Genomic DNA, 20,427 nt, shown 5'->3' on the forward strand with positions numbered 1-20,427 from the left:
TTATCTCCAGGTTCTATGGCTCTAATCTGTCAAGCTTCAATACACAAACACACCCATGAATTGTCGAAACTCATGGCCTACATTTCCAACTGTGGCAAATTGCACACTCCTTAGTAAATTTAAGATTGCTACACTGTAAAAAGGAAACAGTTTGAAACAACTACCTAGTAACTACTATCCATCATCATCATGCTGTTTATATTTGATATATGGAGTTCCTTCCACGAAATTCCTCTTACAAGCCTTTGCTGCAGAATAACATGATAAGAGCATAGCAACACAGAGTATAGCAAATGTATAATGGAAGCTTGGCACAGCAAATAAATAACCTGGGAAAGTATTGTGGCATACATGCTACAGTATGGCACTTGAGATCTGTGGGGATGGTGGTGGTTTGAGCAACTGAAATATCAAACTCTCTTTAACAAAACATGCCTTAAAACAGTCCTTCCGGTTTTGTGAATAGAGCCCTTAATGTATATGAGACAGATTTAGCAGCCTTCTGTGAAATACAGGTTGGGGGTACAGTTGTCACCTGTCCCTGTTTTCCCTGGATCGACCCGGTTCTGAGGGCTTGTCTTTTATGTTTTGGACATTGCTTTTTATTATTTGTTTATTTAGCAGATGCCTTGATCCAAGGTGACTTACAGAGACTAGGGTGTGTGAACTATGCATCAGCTGCAGAGTCACTTACAATTACATCTCACCCGAAAGATGGAGCACAAGGAGGTTAAGTGACTTGCTCAGGGTCACACAATGAGTCAGTGGCTTTTCTTTAACCACTGGACCACACAGCCTCCTTATAAAATATATCTTTGAATATAAAGAGACACTGTATTAAAAAAACAACGCACAACAATGTGCTGGAAACAGAAAGCTGTGGCCTTGAAAATCACTTCCGTCTAATTTTCAATGTAGGTCCAATGAAGTGAAGAAAGTTCCTGCAAAGTGTGTTGATTTTCTGACGTAGGTATGCATGGTCCTTAGCTGAGAAAAACAAAGTTGTGACTGGAGCTTCAGTCAAATATCCAAGACCGTTTGCAGCTGTAGTCACATACATTATAGCAGCATGTTGTCAGAAAGGTTATGCACTTGCAAGCAAATTACTTTTTGAAGTTAGAAGAATGACCCACTGTCAGAAATACTTTGTAAAGCTGCGACGATGTGCTCTCATTGTAAAAAAATATATACTGTATATATATATTATGATTAGAATTATTTATTAACAACACAGAGCGACCAACATACAATGCAGTCATGCAAAAAAAGGTCCGGGAGGGTTCAACTGAGGATTTAGCAACTTGAGGGGAATCTATTTGAAAAGCCCTGAAGAACTACTTACGCTTTTTAAAAGATCCATTCAGTTTGATACATACCCGCTGAGATTTTGTGCAGTTAAGCAAACCATGGGGGATTGAGCATCTTCATTAGCATGCTGTTGTCATGAAATACCCACTTGAAAGTTTTCATTCGCTACGATTAACACAGTGACCATGAAATAAAGCTTGCAAGTGAAGTTCTGCGGTGGACAACTCAGAAAACAAAAACCTATTCAACTCCATCAAGCAGCCTACATATCCAGATGAATATCCTCCCCAAGACAGGAAACAAAGTCTTCCATTAAACACTACAGGCCTCTTAAAATAACTCAGTGCCTGTTATCTCTCCTATACAAGCCCAGCCTGGAGAGAAAAGCAGCTTGTTGATTAAAGGCAGTGTCGCTGATTAAAACCCCTCAGAACTAAGTGAGTGAAAGCTAAATTGCTGAAAGGCAGTTAAATAAACACTTCACGGCAAATAGCTCTATTAAAACATCTTTCTATAGAGCCCAGGGTGAGCCAGCTGGGGTAATGAATCCCACCCAGCCACTGTTATTTAAATGTGGATTTAAATACTTATCACAGAGGTTGATCTGACCTTGGGATACGCCTGCCATTGCATCTCCTATTTACGTAGCCATTGACTCTTAGTTGCTGGGGGGTGAAGCATGAGTTTGGGAAAAAGTGTGCTTCCAGGTTTATGTTTAAATACAACTCTCACCAGCCAGTAAACAACAAGGGGTCACTCGTTTTTTCAATACAAGTTGTATGTGAGACCCACTGGCAACAAACAACATTTTAATGTGTGCAATTATTATAAATCATTTTTAAATCTTGAGTTTTTGCATTTTTTGAACAGTGAGTAAAGTGAGGTGATTTAAGCTGAATCCTGCGAGCAGGCCTCATCCTTGGCCTGTTTTTGTGTAGTGCCAAATGTGTCAAATCGTTTAGTGGTATATGTACTGCACAATGATGGCTGGTGACCTTTGTTGCATTCACCCACTGAGCCAGTCACCCCTTTACTTGCTCCTTTTTGTTAAATATGTGCGTGCTATGTTCTAAAGAACAGAAGCCAAAATCATTTGATAGCCTCTTCAATAGACTGCGGGTTGCATTGTGAAGAAATGACAATAACAGTACTCTCTTACTTTGTATTTCAATCTCACGTCATTTTAAAAGGTGCAAGCAAATAGCTGTTGCTCTGTGATATTTATAAACTGTCATACAAGCACACCCACTGAAACCACACAAACAACTTGGCTTACTTACATCCTCTCAAAAAATACCACTTCTTGTGAGCACAGAGAAACATATACCGGTATTAACATATTTCGCAGTGCATATCAAAGGATGTTTCAATGCTGAATTTTACAAACACAATTTTACAAACACTAGTTCAGAAAGGGGGCTCACAAGAATCTAATTACATGGTTCATTAAATAGACTGATGAAAATGTCATTATGATACTCCATTACAGGTTTAATACAGAATTATTAACTTAGCTTTTTTATTATTATTATTATTATTTTAAACAGTTTAGGTAAAATGTTTTATAAAGATTACAGTCAGGAAATGTCTTGTGCTTCCCTAATCTAAAACAGAGCTTACATTTGGTCATGTTTACTCTGTGCAGCTGCCTGTAGTCATACACCATTTAGTTCTCCGAGCAGAAAGCAGCTAAAACTAACTACAGCAATGTAGACCGCTGGCAAGCCAACAATGACTGGCTGAAGCACCACACACAAACAATGATGAAAGAGTGTAGTATCACCCAGGAATCATATTTTAGTGTCAAATTGAACAGGATTGTGAGACATTGCAGCTTTAAATTATGAATCTGCGTAGTTTAAGGAATTTAGTATACTGTAGTAAAACCAATTTTTCATGATTTTACCTTCATTTAAACAAAATACTGTGCTTCTGTCACATAGTAAAAACGAAAAGAAAATCACAACAGACTAAATTTTAGAAAATTTTCCCCAAAAAGTGTGCTTTTATTTTATATTTATTATCATTATACAAATGTTTTATTTTACTTTATATAAGGTATATATTTAACACGTCTCAAAATAAAATGTGTAAACTAGGTGAGGCACTACCAAATGTATTATTCTCATAACTTTAAAACAAAATAAAATACATAATGCAATAATCTCCCCAAGGTTAATTTATCATTGAGCTTTTCAAACCTTCGGTTTAAAAAAAAAAAAAAAAAGACCTATTTTTAAAGCTAATGTTGCCACACATTTTGTAAAGAGCTTTTGGTTTGCAAAATGAATATATTCTAGAGTGAAAATAATCCCTTTCTAAATATGGCACTCCGCTATCTCACAAATTGCTACTGCCTGCATAATATAAAAAGATACCTACTGCCTATGATATGTCTCTTACATTTTCTTTTCATCTTGTTTTTTTTTTTTTACAGTAGCACCTGTATACACCTGAAGTTTGTCATCTAACATGCAAAAAAAAAAAAAAAAAGTACCCTGCCTCCTACCCCACATAATGTACAGAAAGTACAAAAAATCATTCACTGGGTTCAAAGAAACAATGTGTGTTGATAGTGACAAATTTGCTCCTTTTTTGTCAAAACTGTTCAGAAATAAAGAGTCTCTTTAAAAATGCACAGCCCAAGCATTTATTTCTAGGAATGCAACATGAACAGATTCTTTCATTGCAAATAAAATGTGCAAATATTCATACTAGATAGAGCAAAAAAAAAAATCATAATTATAATAAAAAATAATAAACATCATCATGCCCTATGTTGCAAAATAACCCAATACAAAATGTAGACAGCATTAAATTTAAATATCAGTTTGTATCTATACTAGTGTTCCTCTCCTTTGGCTTGCCGTAGGAAGAGCTGCCCCTATCCCCGGGCCTCTGTCCTGTGTCGGAGATCCAGAGAACATGGAATGGTGTAAAATACAACTTTTTTCATGGTGCAATTTCAAAGGCTTTTCTGTCTTTTCCAGGGGTTTCATGGCAAGCGAGGTGTAATAGTGGGAGTGAACACAAGCTTTCACAGATTGTTCAGTTCCAGAAGAGTCTGATCCAGCATCTGGTGCATATTGAGGTTCTCTTCTTTAGCCTGTGCCAGTTTCTCTGTTAGATCAGTAAGTAAAACATATTATAAATCAACTGGGGGGGGGGAACAAAAATAACTGTACAAGCTGCCTTTAAAAGGCGTCTTCCAAGAAGCAAAAAGCATGCAGGGCTCACGTCTCCTGATACGTTCAATTTACAGCAGTCTCCAGTCAATAGGCTACAATTAAAACAGTTTTTTTTTTTATTTTTTTAAATGGAGGTTTTCTGCTGGTATAACATGATTTTTTTTCAATTAACGTTATCACATTTTACATGCACACTTAATAAAGTAGTACCATGAACATACACTTTGAGTAACATCTATTCTGGTGCAGTGATAACCCAGAATCATTCAGTGCATACAACAAACATACATTACTGTTTATTTCAGACCTACAACCAGTTCAAATCGGTTAGACATGCAAAATTCAAATCCAGAAATTTGTCAAGACATGATTACCTGGTATTCAATTTTGTTTGCTAATTATAAAGCTCTAATTGTACAACATTTTGAAGGCTTTTTTGGTTTTCTACAGTGCTCTCAAACTAGTTCATTATGTAGTATTCAGTTGTGATAATGTTATGCATGTATATATTATATACAACTTTATAATATATCTTATTTTACTTCACACCAGTGGTCACGTTAGCTCAAGGTCATACACTGTACAACAAATACAAGTTAACATATAACCAGGCTACTCTTAATCCTCATTCAAGGCCAGTTTTAGTTCATTAGTAAGAACATGTTTTTTCTCAAGTTGCTGGTAGAGCCGATCTGCAGTCAGTAAGCAGGTTAAGAGAAAGAAGAAAAAAAGAATCAGAAAAGTGTTAAGCAAAAGACACAATAGCATGCAATTGGGGAAACTGTTAAGACTCTCACTGCAAACCAATAACAGTTGAAATGCCATACTACACCTTTTTTGCAGAGGAGTAGCAGTCCAGAGAAGAACAGGTGATCTGGTAGCTTAAGCTTTTTTATTTTAGATAACCAAGGTCAAACTAGATTCAGAATGCAGACCCCATTATCCTTTTAGCACTCACATAGCAGATTATGAGCAATATTAGGTCATTACAGTATGGAAATAGAACTTCACTTCAACAAACTGATGTAAATGAATAAATTACACTTAGCAGCGATAACCTGATGGGGTATAAGCCGTCAAACTGATGCAACTCCATATGTTACAAACCTAAGGGGTCCACTCCTGATTGCTTTAATCTGAATTGAACTGCACTATGTATCAGTGTATTTACAGTGTGTATAAACGGCAAACCTCAAGTTAAATATGGCAACTTTCAGCAAAATAGAAACTTTTATAAAATACAATTGCTCAAACAATGTAAGGATATTTCCAGTACTGGGTGGCAGAGCATGGATGACAGCTTTACAAACCTGCATTAAACTAGGGATAAACTAGGGATAAAAGAAGCAAAACCAGTCCAAACTAATCCCAGCCGCTGTTTGGCAACACAGCATTTGTGGATGATTGAATCAAGATAAAGTGCAGTTTTTCTTTAAGGGTCTTGTGTACACAACAAACAGTTTCCCTTTGAGTTTTAAGCACCACAATTATGTTGAATTTTACATGGAAATATATTCCCTTGCTGTTGGGCTACTGCATTCTCCCACAGCCCTGTAGGCTCTGAATGTGTTGACAGTCCAGTTTGTTTGCATTAGAGAAGACTGAAGGGACACAAACTTCCTTGCCTCTTGAAATCTGTTTGCTAGCTTGACAGTCTATGTGAAAAAACACATACTATTGGAAGTAGTAGATGGTTTGTTTAAACTAATAACATTTCACAAGAAACAATCGACAGACCTTGTTTATTCAACATGGCCTTACAAGGTCTGAAAGCCAAACAGACCAATTATTGCGCAGCAATGCTCTAGAATTTCCTGCTTGACTAAGTGAATTCCGTTGGGATGGCTTTCTCCTGTCGTTGGAAGTGTAGATTGTAGAATAAACTATGCCGAGATAGGCAAAACACTGCAGTCTATATCAGTACAGTGAAATGATTTCTATATTAAGGACAACATAAAGACCTACTGCACTGCTCAAAGGCAAATTTCACTACCTGTTTCACTTTGCAAATTTCTGATGCAAATCTACTGAGGATATGTGGCTATGGGTACCTGAGGTTTGTGTGTAGAATACAAAATACATACACAAATAAATAAATAAATAAATACAGAGACTCACACAAAAGCATCTATGATGTCTACATATCATAACCAACATTGCTGAATCCTATTCATACCACACAAGACAAAATGAGCCAGCAAAAAAGATTAATCCCTGATGATTCTGAAAGCATATGTTCTTAGTTTATTAGAGCATCTTAACAATAATGTAGCATAGAGAAAGAGAGAGAGAGAGAGAGAAAACAATAGATACAGAGTTCATAGAGATAGAAGGAAGTTTATTTTACATAGAGCAAAATGATTTCAAAGGGTCTGTACAAGAGAAGAAATACATGACAATGACTGCTAAATTGTGAAACAGGGTGCTAATATGGGTAGAAGCACAGAAAGGATGGAGAAAGGGGTTAAGAACTTGAGAAACGCTGGAGAGAGCAGAATGAGGGCAATTCTGCCGGCTGGAGACGTCTTTGGTGTTTTGCAGGGTAAACAATTTATCTGTGTGAAAAATAAGGTGAACAAAAGCATGAAGGGATAGCCTCAAAAATAATCTGCCAGCAAAGCAAAAAAAAATAATAAAGCAAAGCAACTGATCGACAGCATAGAACCAAAGCAGGGCATTGCTAATTAAATAAAACTGTTTTGGCCAACAATAATCTATCATGGTAAAAAAAAAGTGCAGTGATTCATTCTTATTGTGCCTTGAAAATCTGAGTTACCAAATTCCTTAACTTTGTAATGACATTCTAAATCTCTCACTCTCCAGTTCATTGCCAATCAGTTTCTATCCGATTGATTTTCTTTCTGCCTATTCCTGTATTATTTAGGGATCAAGGGTTTTTAGCATAGATCTGCATGCAAAGACTTGTCTTTCTAATGCTGCTGGCTGCATGCGTCTCCCTTCTAGTAGGACAAAACAAATGGACACTGGCTCCAGTAGCATATACCAGGGGGTTGAACTTATAACAACTTAAGCTTGACCAATCAGCATTACTTGGGTGCTCCAATCAGTTTAAGTATTCACAGGCAAAGGCATAACAGCAGAACACAAAAAAAAAAAAAAAGCAAGCAGCGGCTTAACGCATGCAACTCTGCGGGAGGCTTTACTTTGCTCTCCAGATCTGGGAAACACGAAGGCTTCGATCAACCAGCCCTTGTGGGTAACAGTTAGTGGAATAAACAAGTCAATTCTGTTAAAAGTTCAAAGAAAAGGGTAACATATTGCAGAGGGAAAAGAGATAGAAACAAGTTATGAACCCATTTAAAATGTCTTTCATTCACGCATTTGATGGGTTACCATCTGTAGATGGGGGTCTCTTTTTAGCATGCAGGGTTCTGAAGTGAGATAACCCAATAGCTTTAAAAAAGAGGTTGTTTTCTGAAGCAATCAAGGATGGGAATAAAACTTAAAGTTTGAGTCAATACAGGTGTCACTACTGCGGATTAGGCAAACTTTAAAAAGAAAGTTTTATTTCCCTCCTCGAAGTACCAGAGTGAACAGTTCCACAATACAAACATACTGGATTTTTGACAAATAAAGCAATTAACCATTTGATAATTATACAAAAGGTTAAAAAAGAATTTAGTCCATTTGACTTCTGTTTACCAAGTAATGGAACCAATGTGTATGCCATACCCACTTGTGTATCAATCATTTCACTTGATAGTCCAAATACTGCCATAAGGCTTTATGGGCAGTAGTAAAGAGAAAAAATAAATAATGCAAAATATATGTGACGTCATTGTCTATATCTTCTTTCAATATCTTATTCCAAAACTCATTACTACCATATGGGGGAAACAAACTTACTTTAGCAGGGTATGGCATAACTGCAGTAATAGTCTCTATTGAAGTGACAGTATTTGGCAAAATAATTATGGAGCGCAAAAATAATTACCCAAGTTATCATATTTGTTCTCCAGCATTATTGTTCCATACAGTCCACCAAACAGAGGTTATTTGATACTGTGAAATACTTCAAACACTGTACTTCCCTTCCATATGAAAAAGAAAGCGCAGCAACCGAAAGATATTTCCAGTTCTCCCAAACGCAAACCAAAAACAATGGTCCATTAGATGTTGTATAAACAGAAGTGAAAATAAGGATATAGATAGGATGGTGAGGCATGTGCAAGGTAGTACAGGAGGCCATGAAGGTACAGAAGCAAGCAGGCACACAGTAGGAGATTTACATTGAAGTCATGTCGTTGAGAGCGTGGTCCAGCTCCTCGCTGATTGCTTTGTACTTCAGTTTCTGAGCGTACAACTCATCTACAGGGGGTGCAGCGCAAGGCAGAGGGTGAGAAGAGGAGGGAGATGGAGTGATCAGGTGATGGAGGATGAAGGCAGGGACAGACCACCCATCCCAGCAGGAAGTGTGACAGAGCACAGCAGGAAAGGTGACAGCCAACCAGAAAACAGTGGAGAAAAGGAAAGAAAAAAAAGATGGGCAAACAATTAACAAGGAACCGAATGGAGCTTAGTACAGTATAAGGTTATCCTTGGAATGCTCCACACACCACCAAGTTAGGAAGAGAACAACTTATTATTTTTTTTAACAGATCAGAAGCTTAACTGAACTGAACATGGATCTTTACATAGAACATTTTCTAGACAAGCCTAACAAAAAAAACAGGCAATAGAACGCCAACAAGTATCAGCACATCGGCCAGAATTATAGACTTTTGAGTGACTTATCCAGCCAGCTACGACCTCCCAACGTACTACAGTACAGTAAGCTCTTAATTAGAACACACCTAAAGCTATGGAGATTACTTTAGATTTGTGATGAACACTAAATAGAAAACGCATTCAAGAAGTGTACGATTGGCTGAAATAAGCCACAAACAGCAACTGGTGCACATCACAAATGTTTTCAGTTTGCCACAATGTCCAAGGCACAAACCGAACTGTACACATATAATTAAATTCTCATTGCTGCCCTATCCATTACAGTTTGACATCAATGGTTCCATTCATAGACAGATGGCGCTCATCTCTTTTGAACATGTGCCATTGATATATTTAGAATTCATTTCTAAATGAACACCCCTGCAAACAGAGAGCATTAAATAATGACAATATGGGAAAGCTCGCTAAAGAAGTTATTTTGAAATGGAAACAGGAAAGGAAAAGTAAATAGAAGTACTGGTCTGGATTGAATAGGCAAGAACACTAGTTTTATAAAATGATGCATTTGATCATTTAAAACAAGAAAGCCATGTAAAAGTCGTACCTTCCAAGTCATCAATGCTCTTCTCAAGCTTGGCAACGGTCCTCTCAGCGAACTCAGCACGGGTCTCAGCCTGCAATGGTAGAGAGGCTTGAGCACTGGCCCCTTCACAACGCCACAAAGCAAAATAAAGAAGGAACATCTAATGAAATGTTAATGCTGCGCTATCCATCACTCACCTCCTTCAGTTTGTCAGTGAGGACCTTGATCTCCTCCTCATACTTGTCTTCCTTCTGTGAGTACTGTGGGTAGATTGCATAGGACATTTTAGAATGAGACGCAAACCGGTGCTTTAAACTAGAACTAGGGTGTTGATCGGATTGACTTTTTTTGTAACTACCTAGTCTTTTTTTTTCTTATTAGCTGCACTAATCGGAAACATCTGTGCAGATCGCATTCTGTTAAACCAGCTTAATAAATAACTGATAAAAAAATACTGAAAAATGATTGTTTACCTTAACTTGCTTATGATTGTGTATTTTAAAGTTATGGTAAAACATGATAAAGTGACTGATAAACAGGTCTGTTTTAATTGTCTAAAGTGTGTCGGATCTTAAAAAGAAACCCCTTACCATTTCCCATTGTGGTTTAGCAATTTTAATTAGCAGTTCAATAAACCGCTAGTGGGGAAATAAATTGCAGTACTGTAATATTATAGAATTATTTAAATCTGCCATGATTTAGATAATCAAAACAGAGCCCTATTTTAGGTAACAGATGTAGCTTCTTGGTATCAGACTGGTTGATTGGGTCACTGGCCTACCTTCTCGGCCTGAGCCTCCAGTGACTTCAGGTTGTTGGTCACAGTTTTCAATTCTTCTTCAAGCTCAGCACATTTGCTGTTATTTTAGAAACAGATTGAAGAAGGGACGGATGGAGGCAGAAGTAGAGAATGATTGGAAAGACAGACAGAGAGACAGAATGCACAAAACAGAAACAGGAGAAGTGGAAGAGAAAAAAAAGGAGGGGAAAAAATTAACTAAAAATACAGAGAACAAGAGGGGGCCTGAAAGTAGCGGACGGCATCAAGGTTATGACAATTCTGTTCATTCAAATCAATCGGTTTGAATACCATGCGCCTGCATTTCATAGATCCTTGGTCAGGCAAATTTCCATTTAGAGAGGAAAACAAAAAAGTGAAATGAAGTTGCGAGCAGGAAAGGAAGAAGTGAAGATTCATCCAAAATGTGAAAACGTAGATGCAGTTAGGATGGACAGCTTTCATTAGTAATTGTACCTTTTCCTCCCCAGCAATTTTTGACTTAAAGATATGTTCAAGTGTTCTTAGCTCTTGGTCCGCAATCTTGACTCGGCTGTTAGTGAATATATGCAATGCACAAGGCCGTACAAAAGAAAAAAATGAGCATGCAACAATTTTTTTTTTTTTTATATATATATATATCATGCAGTTAAAACAAAGTGCAACTGTATGACAAACGACAGTGTTTAAAATGTAATCTGAGAAACATTTCTGTGTGCAAATAAACCATAGAAATGCAAACAAACATTATGTGGGTGAATTGCAGTATTAAACATGCTTGATGTTATTTAGCCAAACATAAAAGCTTTGTGTTGAAGAAAAAAAGCTCTTACCCTTCTGACAGCTCAGCACGCTCCTCAGTACGCTCCAGATCACTCTCAATGATCACCAGCTTACGTGCAACCTTTAGGTAAAGCACAGGCAAAGGTCAGCTTTATAGTGAGGATTACCGTCACCACATCGTACTTGAACATGGGCTACTAGAAATGGAAACATGTGCCAATCACTGGGCAGAAAGAAACTAATCAATCCAAATGATACATGTTTAAGCAGACAGCACTTTGCTTCTGATTAAAATAAAAATGAAGTGGGAAGCTCAGTGTTAAATTACAGCAAGGGATTTTTAAATGTCTAAAAGGGTCGCTTACTTATTGATTTGGTGGGGTCTGTGTACACCCCAAAATCAAATTTGGGAGACTAGATCTAAGCAGAGATCCAAAATTATACTAACAAGTTTTGTCAAGTTTTTACAATTTCAGTTTTGATTTCCACATACAAGAGAAGGTCAGTCAGTCAGTCATCCTCCGCCAGCCACATGATAAAAACTCACCTCTTCATATTTGCGGTCAGCCTCCTCAGCAATGTGCTTGGCCTCTTTAAGCTGGATCTCCTGCAGCTCCATCTTCTCCTCATCCTTCAGGGCTCTGTTCTCAATAACCTTCATGCCTCTATAATAAAGAAAGCAGTAAAGTTAGGAAGGATAGGTTACAAACGCTACTGTTACACAACAAAATCACTTGATCCTATATGCATAGCGCAAGCGACCAAAACATTACTCTCAACACTGCAGACCTATATACAGGTCTAAGAAAGATAACTCAGTAAACTAACCTAAACTACACATTCTAGTATTTATTTTCAGTATTAAAAATACATTGAAACTATTCAATTATTGCTGCAAAGAGTCAATGGGAAGAAGTGGCTTCTTTCTACAACAGCATCACTGGAAAATTACTTTATAGATTACTTTTATCATTGCAAATGACAGTTAGGAGTTTTGACATACATTATGTTTTTCACTCCATGTATCGTAGGCAGGGGTACCTGTTTTTTTTACTGAAGTGTTATAAACTGTGTATACAAAAGAAAATTATTCAGTCATTTTGCCACTCTGCAATGCTTTAATGAGCACTAGTTGTCAGCCAATATAAGGGTTGCATTACCTCCTAAGTATTGGGCACCACTGTCAACATTAAAACCATCAGAATGCTGCAGGTTCACAGGGGCAAAGTGCCACACTAACTTTGTAATCCCCCTCTACAGTGGCAACACCCTTACAATGAAACTGCGCTGATGATAAGCACGATCACTGATCGCCATCAGCACTCTATGTCACCCCATCACGGACAGCTGGGAGCCCCACCTTCCCTGCCAGAGCTATCTGGGTAAATATAGAGGAAGGGATTTCTCTTTACACACCTCTCACTCTCATCAGCTGCCTTCTCAGCCTCCTCCAGCTTCTGCAGGGCAGTGGCCAGTCGCTCCTGAGCACGATCCAACTCCTCCTCAACCAGCTGGATGCGTCTGTTCAGGGAAGCTACATCAGCCTCAGCCTAGACCAAGAAGGGAAGCAGCACCACATAAAACTCCTGCTGTGCTAGATTTGTCATCAGGATCCTCTGCACAGAGCCTGGGCGGACTTGTCACACTGTACATGTTAAATTTGTCAGATCACTCTCCAGTATGGTAAGTTTTGGTGTATCAGGGAACACATCTAATTTGTTTAATGAATTAAAATAGGTAACGTGGTCTGTTAATGGTACAACTCAGGTGCACAGGAATGAAAAGTTATGGTACACTAGGTGGCTATTATGAATGCATGGACCTAAACTAATAATGATGTTAAAGGCCAAAATAAAGTTCAACCCAAAGATATACAGAATCTATCCTGTTATTCACAAGACTGAATCTAAGCAGTCAGATTCATAACCCTTTTTACATATGTAAAACATAGGGCTACTGATTTGTGTGCTGGCATAGTGTAGTTTTGCTTAGCTCCTCAAAAAAAAAAAAATCTACTGAGTCCAGAAAGCATAGAAACCAATCATAAAGACATGTTTTACTGTAAGTAAAGCAAATCGCCCTAAAAGTCTGAAACTAACAAATTAGTGGTCCATGTGTATATGGTAGAATTTGACTGTACTTTTGGGCTAGTGAAGTAAATGACTCAGAACAAAACTAGCCCGATGGTTTACTTTTAGTAGCTAGGAAACAACAAGACAGCTTTGTACAGCACTACACCAATGCTATGCTGCAGTATCAAATAAGCAAACAAGGTTTTGTGACATTTTTGTTTGTTTTACAAGCATGACGCATGATTACTGTAATATAGATGCATATAAACGAAAGAACTAATAATGAGTAAAGGTCAAGCTAGTATTTCCTGTTTCACTAACTCTGCTAAACTATAATGTTTGGCTCGCCCTAGCTGCTCTACCCATACAACACTGCTTCACCAAATACTTCTCCTTATAAGGAAATTTAAAAAGCAGTGGTGGACATCAAGTGGCCCCCTGTTCTAAGATAAACAGACTTTTTTTTACATATAAGGCTGTGTCAGAGTACAGCATCCCTATCTCAGAGTTCCCTCCCGACACTACTTTCATAACCCTTGTCATTCTTCATTACGATGAAACACGTTAGCTGTCCATTGTTTAGAGTCTGTCTATCACAGCAGCTGGGATTTGTATTAATGTGATTAATTTGTGAAATCAGCACATTTCATTATGATTAATATATATATATTTTTTGTAATAAAGTAGTGGTTGCACGTCATGATTTAAGCATCACAGGAATGATGAAGACAAAAAACATTCATTCCGTCACCCATGGCTTGCACATGCCTTACAAGGAGATCATCTTCATATTCCTGTAGTAGTATTTGTCATGCATGAAGTATGCAAACTGCCCTTCCTATATAACACCCAGAGTGAACTCTGGGTGAGGTGTTTTACAATTCAAAATGATTCAATGTAGATTTCCTAACTGCAGTCTAACAAATACCACATCACACAGTGAAAGGAATTACCTCCGAGACATTGGATCATCAGAAACTGGAACAACATTTGTCCCTGTTATTCAACTAATAAAACCATCTTAACCACAAGAAGACAGTCTCGGGTTAATCATTTTTATAGGTGTGAAAAATGCCAAGCACTGTTGTTTTAAAACATAATTATTCAACATTCCTGAAATTCCAAACAGATATCAGTACATTTGCAATAAAATTGTACATGTAATGAAGTGATATGTGTGTAACCTGTCACAGTTGTTTTGTGTCTTATTTCCTACTAAAAACACACACTTTCAAAGTCCAAAATCTGTGTCTATATCTGTGTAGCAGTACACTCAATCAGATTAACTGACTATGTAGCAGGCCTCCTACAGTTAGAAAGCTCACCGAACAAAATCTGTGTGTACATAAGAATCACCTTGTCCTAGGTGAGAAGGCCTAGACAGAGGTGACAAGCTAGTTTCCTGTTTGCTGTTTACAGTCATAATTTTGCTTTCTCTTTGCCAAAGCTTGCACTGAGGACAAAGACAATAGTTACAACCGTGCTGCACAGCGTACAAGGCTGCCAGTTTGATGACAGTTGTTAGGTGGGCAACTGCACATCATACCAGGCATGATTTAATCGTCCACCTGCTGCTAACGCCTAGTATCTACTACATGATACTGTCTTTAAAAAAGAAAAGCAGCACCGATTCATTTAAACTATATAGTGCTTTAGCTTAGGTTAAATACATTTGCTGTTCTATTTTATCTATTCTAAGTATGACTGTTGTCATAATAGCAATGCATGATACACAAAAAAGCTCGCCTTAAAACAAAAGTATCCACATAAACAAATATTGCCTGTAATAACATTATCATAGTTCATATTATCATCCATACATGGCCAAACCCGTCCTAATTGAACTCAAACACACAAGCTTACAGACTCTCTGGCTTTTCTTTCCAAATCCAGCTCTTTCTGCAGCCGCTCAGCTTTGTCTTCTGCAGAATCTGCCTGTCCCTGCAGGCTCTTTATTTTCCTTTTTACGGCTTCAAGAGACGTTAAACCGGACATAATTGTAATAGCGGTGTATTCGATAATCTATGCTAGTTAAGACTCAATAGTTTAAGACACAGAGCGTACGTAGTAACGCCCCGATGTTGTTCAGCAGCTATAGCTGCCTAGATCTGTGCTAAAGTGAGACGCACAGAACGTCAGCGCTGCTCTGAGTACCGGAAGTAACCTGGTTTTCATTACAGAGACTTGATGAGGAAACTAAATGTATGGTGGCAACTTTGTCATGACACTTTGCCTATTTCCGATAACGTCATCTCCGCGTTTGTAAGCTGACCTAATAATCGTCTGATAACAAAAGTGAAAAACATCATTATTTTTTTAAAAAAAGGTCCACGCCCAGCATTCCTATAGCGCATTTCAGTGTCTAAGTATTGACTGCCACCTGCTGGCAAATGTGAAGCATTACTCCACAAAAAAACAGCCAATCAGAAAAGTCAAGATATTACTTTCAAAGTCTACCTTTCCCTTTACTTGGGTTATTTTGGTATTATTGAAAAAGTATTTTACTGCATATACTGTTTAGTTAGGTTTAGCAAACTTAATTATTTTAACAATATAAAAACAAAAGTTTATATGCCATTATTATTATTATTATTATTATTATTATTATTATTATTATTATTATTATTATTATTATTAGTATTATAATAATAATAATAATAATAATAATAATAATAATAATAATAATAATAATAATAATAATAATAATAAAAGTATTGTCGATATCGTTTGAATCAAAACACAAGTAGCCTATAAACCAGAACTAAGAAATCACATGGAAATACGTTGAAAGGTGACAGAACATTGTGTCAATGGCAGACGCAGTTTCTTTGTTTTGCCAGCAAGAGTTGCTGCGCTAGGGAAAAGAAGTGTCTCATGAAGGGGACATCAATGCTACAGTAACAGCAGAGTCTGCAGCAGCAACAGTAGGACTCTAAAGTACTTGAAGACTTTACAGAAACCTGCTCCTGACAATTGATTAACACGTGTTGTTGAGATTGCTATTTTTCTAAGGATGAAATCACAAAAATCTTGTCCGGGTTAGGGAAAACAGTCTAAAATATAACTACTGCTGTGAAAAGCAAAAATTGATTTCATTGTATTTAAAGAACTGTATATGAATCGACCGCAAGCAGTTCCTAGTTACAACGCCTTGTACATTTACAGTGGAATTATTATTGTGACGGAAAAGACTAGAAACACTACCATTATTATTCTGTCTACAAACGTACATTCTGAGTTCTGTTTTCCTATGTCAAGCCTATACATAAATAGTTAGCATAGTTTTCCTTATAAGGAGTATCTGCTACTGAACTACAGACCTCCATTCAACATATGGCAGATGGTGAGATTTAGCCAACTGGAAATTAGTACTATATGTCCGACCGCTTTTTGTATAGACTTTTTGTATAGCGATCACGTGATCTGTCAATTATTCACAGTTTAGCAGTCCAACAATACAGTACCCATATATATATAATACACCGTGTTATGTTATGACGCATATTTTCTTAAATTATATTTCAAAACGGATATTAAAATATTAATAATTTGAATGGAATATCTCAATGATGACATATGCTTCTTCAATTGCAAGGGGTTGAAACTATGTGAATAGGGGTCGAGGTTTAAATGTTAAATATGAGGGACATTCCTTTTTAAAATAACTGCAGTGCGCGTTGGGTGTCTTAAATTATTGGAAGCAGAAGACAAGGGGGCGCTCTAACTTTACCATATAAAGCACTGCGCTATATATATCCACCAGCTTCTCGAGGCTGCACAGTCAGCAGATTTCATCTTCCAGCCTGGGTCTCCGTTTTGGAGATGTATATTTTACTTGGCATGCATGAATACAAGCGTATAGTATTTGAAGGAAACCAATTCCCGGGGGTTATTAATAAAGGGGAAAAAACGAATTATTTATCACATTTTCTTTGTCCCATTTGTGAGTGAAAAGTGATTTAAAATGACAAGCATCTCGATTTACAACACACCAGACGTATCAAAACAAAACCCTTTCAGTTTTACAAAGTTCCCTGTTTAACCTGCTTAACTAGGTGAATTTGACAGGTATGCTACTAAAATGGAGTGCAGGTGTTACAGGCTTGTTGTGAAGCAGTGAAAAGCAGGAAAGGTGGGTGTGAGTGCCTGTACTTACATCGGTGGCTTTCTTCTCGGCCAGTTCCAGTTTCTCCTGGGCATCTTTCAATGCCTCAGAGTATTTGTCCAGCTCATCTTCAGTTCCCTTGAGCTTTTTCTGGAGAGCCACCAGCTCATCGTCAAGCTGATGTTTGTTTTTTTTTAATTTTTTTTTTTTTTTTGAGGTTCAATAAAGATGTAGGGTGTGCAGCAGGAGACAGGGAGCGTGAGCGCGCACAGAGAGAGCGCACGGAGGCACAGACAGAAAAGAGAAAGAAAAAAGAGACAAGCAGTTAGAAAAGATGTTTCTGGATAACCAAATACCTTTGTGGCGTTTTCGTCAGAACTTAGCAGTTTTTCTTCAGCAGACTGGAACCCCTCGAGCAGTCTATCCCTGTCGTCTTCGGTAACACGTAATTTCTTTTCCAATTCATTAATTTCATCCTCTAACTAGATATGTATATAAAATGAAAGACTTGCTCAGACAATTATACATGAATAACGCGAATTCAACATTATGATTAGTTAAAAGGTTGTCTACTAACATATTGAAATCAACACTGTCTAAATGTATTAATTTACAGAAACGCACATCATGTAAACGTATTTGTAATACAATGCAAAGGTATTATCCCTACAAACTACATACCTTAAAGATATGTATCTTATACGATAAAAAAAAAATGTTTTCTGAGTTCATTTGTATCTGATTGCCATACAACTGCAATAAACTCATTCATTCACTGCTCCTTATTCTTTTCCTGTTGCCTCTCTTTAAATCTACAGGTTGTATCCATTACAACTTCCTTTAAAATATTCCATATATGAGAAAGTATATAATCAAATCTCTTTAGATTATTTAAAACAAATCATATTGCACGATTCCTTAATTTGTATATCAAGGTCTTCGGAATACTGTACTAATAATCCATATTGCAGAGCTGCTCCGTTAGGACTTTAAGCATTGTTTCAAAACACCGGGGCGCGTTTTTTTTTAAGGCAGACCTGTTTGCTCCTGTCCTCGGCTGCCTTCTTGTCTGACTCAGCCTGCTCAGCTCTGTCCAAGGCATTTTCCTTGTCGAGCTTGAGCATCTGCATCTTCTTCTTGATGGCATCCATGGCGGTTTAGTGTTTGTGTGCACAAAGTGCCTCCAAAAGAAACTAAAATGAAGAGGGTGGCCGGACAGAGGCTAAGAGCGACCGTGCTGTACTGAACGCTGAGCTGAAGTGCAAGCTCTCTGTGGCTGTACCCTCTCAAATATGTACTTTCGCTGGGGGATGATTGAATTCCTTTGGTCATCCAATGCTTTTTTGGAAGCGGTTTCTCCTTGCCCCTACCCCTAGCCCTATCTTTTTTATGGATCTGTCAGGCGATTCGCTGTTCCCAAACATTTGACCGCTGATAGGACTATATATGGGATCCGAAAGGCAAGCAGGCAACCCCCACTAAGAAGTACGTTCCTATTTCTAAACACAGAAACAAAGTTAAACCGCTGGAAGACATTGCAGTGGGAGATATCAAGGCGTTGAAGTTAAGGAATAAGAAAAGTTTTTCTTAAGGTGTTGGACTTAGCAGCTTTTTTTGACAGCTGCCGTTTAACTGGTTAGGACCATTAAACCAATTCGTGTTTGGTTAAGACCGACTTCAGTTAGACTCCTTTCCTTTGATGACTAAACTAAAAAAAAAAAAATGATAGCATATCTCAAGTATATTATTATTATTATTATTATTATTATTATTATTATTATTATTATTATTATTATTATTATTATTTTGCCTAAGGTACTGTTTATATGAATTTACGAAATGTTATCAAATACATCTTTATCGACTATTTCAGTTTCTTTTTTTTTAATTTAAACTAATAATAAAATAACGGATTGTTTTGTGTATTAAATTGTGTCAGCGCCCAGACCGATGTATAGCGCGTATTTACTAAATTAACTTTTTTTTTTGTCACATTATTTCCAAATGATCTATGCCTAGGCACAACAATAACAACCACAAAACAGCACCTTAGAAGTCATCATCAATACAGTAATGTGATATGTGTGTATTTTCTCGGTTCAATAATGCTTTGTCAGAGCAGTGCAAAGTAGTACTTAAACCCATTAGCAATTAGTGTACTCCTGAGAGCCCACATTCCGTGTAGTCAAGATGCTGACACTTTAAGAGATGTAAGTCTTGTATGTCAAGGATAGAATCATGTTGACAGCCCTGGCAGAATTGTTTGCAATTTGTATAACATAATATATGAGTGTATTTCTCTGACAGTATCATTAAACTCACAGGCCTTCTCGGGGAGAAAAAAGTACTTCAGAATTTTAACAGTCCACAGGATGACAGCTTCGCGAGGGACACCACAAAACAGCTGTCATACACACAATTGACACAATAACAGTGAAGTCACTGAACTGCGTAACTGACACAATAACAGTGAAGTCACTAAACTGCGTAACACAAGCAGTTCCGTTTAATTGATGCTCTATTCTGTTTAAAACGCCCTAATTAAAAGCATTTCTTACACATAACTATAGTTTTTTCTTTTCTTGTATAGCTAAGATAACTAAAAAAAAACGTATTGGGCATTGCAGAAGACAATATTGAAGTGGGCAATATAGTAAATACTACCGCTAGCTTCAATATAGACTACATGTAATAAATATACTTTTCAATCAGTTAAACAAAAAATGAAAACCCACTTACATACCGATAGTCTTTTAAGTTAGAATAAAGTCTTGTTTTTTGAATCAATAAATGCAACCACGTTTTTACTATTTTTATTTAATTAAAGGGATTTTGTATTGTATTTTTTAAATCGTATTTTTGAGTGATGGAGTCAGATGTGATGCCTTCACCTAAACGCCAGCATGTGCACCAACAAACTA

General features: G+C 37.2%; 1 protein-coding gene across 13 annotated transcripts; it reads right to left on the reverse strand.

Annotated features, from left to right (window-relative positions):
* Positions 1–3,934: 3,934 nt before the first annotated feature.
* Positions 3,935–18,790, reverse strand: LOC117963058 (tropomyosin alpha-1 chain). Of its 13 annotated transcripts, none has more exons than XM_034901526.2 (10): positions 18,544–18,789; positions 17,863–17,988; positions 17,558–17,683; positions 12,746–12,879; positions 11,877–11,994; positions 11,380–11,450; positions 10,550–10,625; positions 9,966–10,028; positions 9,790–9,859; positions 3,935–4,428 (listed from the first exon to the last, which is right to left on the reverse strand). In XM_034901526.2, exons 1-10 carry the CDS (start codon positions 18,655–18,657, stop codon positions 4,346–4,348), a joined length of 981 nt encoding a protein of 326 aa, XP_034757417.1. In that variant the 5' UTR covers positions 18,658–18,789; the 3' UTR covers positions 3,935–4,345. The 13 variants fall into 13 exon arrangements, with proteins under 13 accessions (XP_034757417.1, XP_034757419.1, XP_034757413.1 ...); XM_058998613.1 differs by lacking the exons at positions 3,935–4,428; positions 17,558–17,683 and adding exons at positions 6,814–7,051; positions 8,747–8,825 and having other exon boundaries at positions 18,544–18,788; XM_034049776.3 differs by lacking the exons at positions 3,935–4,428; positions 17,863–17,988 and adding exons at positions 6,814–7,051; positions 8,747–8,825 and having other exon boundaries at positions 18,544–18,786.
* Positions 18,791–20,427: the final 1,637 nt, after the last annotated feature.

Source organism: Acipenser ruthenus, chromosome 24 (assembly GCF_902713425.1).
Source record: "Acipenser ruthenus chromosome 24, fAciRut3.2 maternal haplotype, whole genome shotgun sequence".
Classification (NCBI taxonomy): Eukaryota; Metazoa; Chordata; class Actinopteri; order Acipenseriformes; family Acipenseridae; genus Acipenser; species Acipenser ruthenus.

Coding starts and splice junctions, on each gene's coding strand:
- LOC117963058 (XM_034901526.2), bottom strand. CDS start 18,657: ATGGATGCCATCAAGAAGAAGATGCAGATGCTCAAGCTCGACAAGGAA. Junction 11,451..11,876: donor CTGACCGCAAATATGAAGAG/GTGAGTTTTTAT, acceptor CTTTACCTAAAG/GTTGCACGTAAGCTGGTGAT. Junction 10,626..11,379: donor CGTGCTGAGCTGTCAGAAGG/GTAAGAGCTTTT, acceptor CTAAAATAACAG/CAAATGTGCTGAGCTTGAAG.